The sequence below is a fragment of the Babylonia areolata genome, chromosome 11 (assembly GCF_041734735.1).
Source record: "Babylonia areolata isolate BAREFJ2019XMU chromosome 11, ASM4173473v1, whole genome shotgun sequence".
Lineage (NCBI taxonomy): Eukaryota > Metazoa > Mollusca > Gastropoda > Neogastropoda > Buccinidae > Babylonia > Babylonia areolata.
The window spans coordinates 42623749-42629748 of NC_134886.1; the positions used below are offsets into that span (position 1 = coordinate 42623749).

The window sequence follows — 6000 nt, forward strand, 5'->3', positions numbered from 1 at the left end:
CCACCACCTCCCTCTCTCTCAGCCCTCTCCTCCCCTGCTCAGCCCACATGCCTGCTCTGTTGTTGAGCCACTTGCAGGCACCTCACAAACATAGCCAGAATGATTAGCCTCTCAGACACCACTTCAACTCCCTCCTCTCCCACCCTCCTCATCCCTCCCCCCACCCTTTCCATACTGGAGTGTTTGTAGGGATTAGAACAGTGTGTGTGTGTGTTGCATCCTGGCTATTGGTCTTCCTCTTCTGACCAACCAGAGATGTCCGTTTGCAAACATTTTATACACATGGCAATGTTTACAACCAGTCAGGTGATGTGTCTCTAAATCGTAGACACAGACGGAGTGTTGGGACCGTTGGTCCATTGGGTTGTACCAGCTGGGAAAGCATGAATATAAACAGCAAGCTCACCTGGCTACAGCCTTTTCCTTGCTGCTAGCAAACTAGGGAGACAGACTGAGAGACTGAGGCTCCACTGAGAAAGACATCTGTTGACCGGGAGGGCTGTGTGCTGCTAACTGCTGCTAAATGCTAACTGCAAAGTTAGGATCAGCTGCTACGTTAGGATGTGCTGATAAGTGCTGTGTTAAGTTAGAGAAATAAACACCTCAATATTATTCATCTTACTAAAAGACCCTGCTGTGGTACGAGGAGAGAACGAATTGTGCACCAATGCTCTACCTGTTATCTTACCCTACCCCTTCCTTCTCCTTTTACCCCTACCCCCACCTTTTCACACACACTCATATATAGATAGATATAATTATTTATTTATAAATATATGTATCTCTCTATCTGTATATAATCATATATACTATACAATACAATGCAATACAATATATCCATATCTCTCTTTCTCTCTCCCCATCCATCAGTCAATCCGTCCATCCAACTCTCTGTCTATCCACCCATCCATCTATCTATCAATCTATATAGGAAAGCAGCCTCGGAACAAACACATGACCCCCTTCCTACCCACCCACCTTTTTCTGTGACTGCTCCAGGTCCACCCTCACCACCCGCTCCGTGCGCTGGACGTCCAGGAACTGGGAACGGTTGGTGTCGGCCTCCGACTGCAGCTTCTTGCGCGCGTCCTTCTCCTCGAACAGCGACCTCTTCAGGCTCTCCAGCTCCTCCCGCAGGGAGGTAATCATGTTGAACTGGTCCGTGATCTTGTTCTCCGCTCCTTTGAACCGCTGATGAGAGAGAGTGGGTGGTGGGTGGTGGGTGGTGGTGGATGGTGGGTGGTGGTGGGTGGTGGGTGGTGGGTGGTGGATGGTGGGTGGTGGTGGGTGGTGGATGGTGGGTGGTGGTGGGCGGCAAAACAGGGCCCGGTTCATTGTTGTTTATGGTTTTTGTTTGTTTTGTTGTTTTTTTTAACATGGTGGAGTTATGATCGTGAAAGTGTACATCTGTGGTGTTTTGAATATGGGGACTGGTTTTGTTGGTTATGTCTATGGTGGGTTTTTTTTATAACTGGGTTGTGAAGAATAGTGAGTAGATGTAAATGATTTCGCATCTATTATGACCAAAAGGACAGAGAGAGAGAGTGAGAGAGAGAGAGGGGGTTGGAGGGAAAGACAGAGACTGATATGGAGACAATGAGATGGAGAGAGTGAAGTCATAATCATCAAAGACAGCGACTAAATCATCTACTGAAGATAAACCATCTGTTGCACCAAAATGTAACAGGTAAAAATAAACCGTAAGTTGTTCAGGTCAGCTTCTGCAGTTTAATCAAAACATACACACAGACACACACATGATTATTCACATACACACATACATACTCATGCACTCCCACACACACACACACACGCACACACACACACTTCATATAATTCCAAGTTGAAAGATGTAGAAATGAAGACTGCTACACACATCCACACACAACATACCCACACATACACACATCCACACTCAAACACACGCTTACACACAATCACTCACATCCACCCGCACCCCCAAACCCTGTCAAAATACCCACACATTCACACCAACGCACATCCACACTTACACACTTACACTCAATCACTCACACCCACCCTACCCTACCCCTAAACCCCGTCAAAATACCCACACATTCGCACCAACGCTCATACACAATCATACACATGCACACGCACAGTCACTCACATCCACCTCCCCACTGCTCCGAAGCCCGCCTAAATACCCACACACCACCATACAGGCAGAAGGACAACACTCGGCGGTCACAATGACTCGTTTGGCCCTACACACCTGTCTGAGACTCATGAGTTCCTTCTCCCGGGCGTCCCGTTCTTCCGCCACCTTGGTGGTGCTGGAGGCTTCCCGGATCTTGTTCACCTGTCAGGTGTCAAACGTAACACATCAGCACCACACCTGTCAAGTGTAGAACATGTCAGCATCACACCTGTCAGCATCACACCTGTCAGGTGTCAAACACGTCGGCATCACACCTATCAGGTGTCAAACGTAACACGTCAGCACCACACCTGTCAAGTGTAGAACATGTCAGCATCACACCTGTCAGCATCACACCTGTCAGGTGTCAAACATGTCAGCATCACACCTATCAGGTGTCAAACGTAACACGTCAGCACCACACCTGTCAAGTGTAGAACATGTCAGCATCACACCTGTCAGCATCACACCTGTCAGCATCACACCTATCAGGTGTCAAACACGTCGGCATCACACCTATCAGGTGTCAAACGTAACACGTCAGCATCACACCTGTCAAGTGTAGAACATGTCAGCATCACACCTGTCAGGTGTCAAACACGTCGGCATCACACCTATCAGGTGTCAAACGTAACACGTCAGCATCACACCTGTCAAGTGTAGAACATGTCAGCATCACACCTGTCAGGTGTCAAACACGTCGGCATCACACCTATCAGGTGTCAAACGTAACACGTCAGCATCACACCTGTCAAGTGTAGAACATGTCAGCATCACACCTGTCAGGTGTCAAACACGTCGGCATCACACCTATCAGGTGCCAAACGTAACACGTCAGCACCACACCTGTCAGGTGTAGAACATGTCAGCATCACACCTGTCAGGTGTCAAACATGTCAGCATCACACCTGTCAGGTGTCAAACATGTCAGCATCACACCTGTCAGGTGTAAAACATGTCAGCATCACACCTGTCAGGTGTCAAACACGTCAGCATCACACCTATCAGGTGTCAAACGTAACACGTCAGCATCACACCTGTTAGGTGCCAAACATAACACGTGAGCATCACACCTGTCAGGTGGCACAGACATGCCTATCCCAGCATCTATCAGTACTACAGCCTTAAAAAAAAAATCAGGAAAAAAACCAACTAAAATCATCACTAACACCATGTAACGTTTACCCGCAGTCACAGAGAACACATAAACAGACCCAATAAAAAAAGAAAACAGCAACAACAACAGAAAACAAAACCAAACCAAAAACAACTCGGAGTTCAACACACAGGTGTAGATGACAGTCATGCTGATTTTGCCTGAGGCAGCGTTCCAAACACATCAACTTCATTACTGTTTAAAGTCTTTTCTGGCATTTTTGTTCACTCGTTCTTTCGTTTGAGTCACCATGTTGGTTTGCAGATTCACTTCATCGCCTTTTTAAAATTCTGGAGCCAACAGAACACTGGCGCATGCATGTCTATGCTGCCCTTGTGTGATTGTTTGAAGATAACGACCACCTGGAATTTGTATTTGGGGGGAACAGCCACATACTTTTTTGTATTTCTGAAACAAAATGACAGTTTTATAAAATAACAAATTCAGACCAGTATGAAGCCAGTGAAAAAAAGGGAAATTCTTCTTCTTCTTCTTCTGCGTTCCCTAGCCACGTTAGATTTTCAGTCCGGTCAGGACGGAGAAATTTACGGTCTGCCGCAGTGGCCCCACTGGTCCCAACAGTTTCTCCTGGAGCTCCACCGGGCTGGGCCATGCCTGGCGTTTCAGAGCGTCGGACGTGGGGCAGGACTGCAGGATATGGGAGGGGGCCTGTGGTCCTGTGCCACAAGGGCACTGGTCAGCATGGGACATCTTCAGACAGTAGAGATGGGAGGGGAGCTGACAGTGTCCTGTTTGTAGTCTGAAGATTGTGACCTGTGCCGCTCTGTCCAGCTCATGGATGTCCAGACGTTGGCGCCATGTTTTCCTGAAGCCGTTTCTCAGTATCATAAATGAGGTGGTATGGCCACGTGACAACGCAGTCCCAAACCAAAATGGACCTCCATAGCAACATCGTCATCATTATCGTCATCCTCCTCCTCCTTCAACGTTATCAATATAAACAAAATAGTCTCAAAGTCTATGGCTTTTCATGCCCTGCTCTCATGGTGACCTCAGTTTCGATACCTATCCACTTCCGTGCTTGGGGTGAGTCCTGTCAATGTCGTCAGTGTTGGCAGATTCATGGGGGGCTGTTGTTTGAGGGACGTAGTGGTGGTCTCCCCTCTGGGAGGGACGCTCACTCAGTCTGGCTCCGCGACTAAGCCATTATTGTCATTAGTAAGGGGCTTAGTAGGTGGTGTCCTAAGTACGTTAAATCAGAACAGGCACCACTGAACATAATCGAAGTGACTCAGCAGCAGTGCAGGGTCTCCTCTGGTGTGTGGCCTCCTGGTGACCTAACATCAATGGTTCCCTGTGGACTGCCAACACTGGAACTGTGACGGACGAACCCGGGTGTGGTTGTGTATGGGGGAATCTAAATGAGCGGCGTGGGAGTAATGCCACTGAAACGGTGCAGATGGTGGGGCATGTGACAAGGTCCGACAGGCTCACCAAGAACATCCTTCAGGGTAAAAGGAGACGAGGCAGACAAGGAAGAAAGGGGCAGACAACATCACAGAGTGGACAGAGAGGAGCTTCACTGAAACTCCAGCCCTGTCCCATGACTGCCACAAATGGAGACTGTTGATGATGCATTCAGCAGTGCAGCACCCCCACAAACAAACCAAGTTTCGGGACCAGTCACAATGATAGTGATGTCTATGTGTTTGCCCACACTTATGTCCGCATGTATGCGTAAGAAAAAAAAGAGACAGGGCAGACAAGGCAAGGCAGGGAGTTTATTTCATGTACCCTGGGGGCATAGAAACGTCAGTTTTTTTTCGTTTTTTTCTTTTCCTGCATTCCAGTTGCCATTGCTATATAGCCAGATTAACTGCAGTAATGAAACAATGTAGTCCATCCAAAGGACGCCTTCCAACTCCACAGCTTCTCCTCAACTCCTCAAGGCCCACCACCTCAGGCCAGAACTGACACTGCAGGTAAAGCAACAATATTTGATTAAAAAAAAAAAACCCTAAAAAAAAAAACAAAAAAAATCTAAAACCCCCTCCAAAACAATGCATGCTTTTACAAACACAGGAATATGAATTCAGGAAAACTGAAAGACAAAAAAAAGGAAGAAAAAAACAGCAACAAAAATACCATACACACACACACACACACACACACACACACACAAAACATCACCTTGATGTTAGCATTAGACAGCAGTTTGCATGTTGTCTACAATGCATGTTTTTACAAACACAGGAATATCAATTCAGGAAAACTGAAAGACAAAAAAAAGGAAGAAAAAAACAGCAACAAAAATACCACACACACACACACACACTTCAAGTGGAAAGACGTTAAACTGAAGACACACACACACACACACACACACACACACACACACTCACACACACACACACACACACACACAAAACATCACCTTGATGTTAGCATTAGACAGCAGTTTGTCCCTCTCCCTCAAGTCTTTCTTCAGGACTTCTATTTCTCGCGTCAGCTTGCTGATGGTGGAGTCCTGGAACAACAAACCACCACCGTTTACATGGGTGCACTGAACAATTCTCTTTTCTCTCTTTCAAGCTTTCTTGCTCGTTTCTTTAGTACACATGAACACACAGATTACTCATTGACACAAGCGTACATACATGAGTGAGCACACACACACACACACACACACACACATGAATGCTTTAAAGTTTGCAATCCATAA

The 6000-nt window shown here is 46.8% G+C and overlaps 1 protein-coding gene across 1 annotated transcript in view; it reads right to left on the reverse strand.

Annotated features, from left to right (window-relative positions):
* LOC143287752 (forkhead-associated domain-containing protein 1-like) overlaps positions 1–6000 on the reverse strand; it is a 66731-nt gene that overhangs the window by 33439 nt on the left and 27292 nt on the right. The window contains exons 9-11 of the mRNA XM_076596009.1: positions 5713–5805; positions 2237–2323; positions 979–1191 (exon numbers count right to left, since the gene is read on the reverse strand). Of these exons, the coding sequence (XP_076452124.1) occupies positions 979–1191; positions 2237–2323; positions 5713–5805 (393 nt within the window). The remainder of the gene's footprint in view (positions 1–978; positions 1192–2236; positions 2324–5712; positions 5806–6000) is intronic.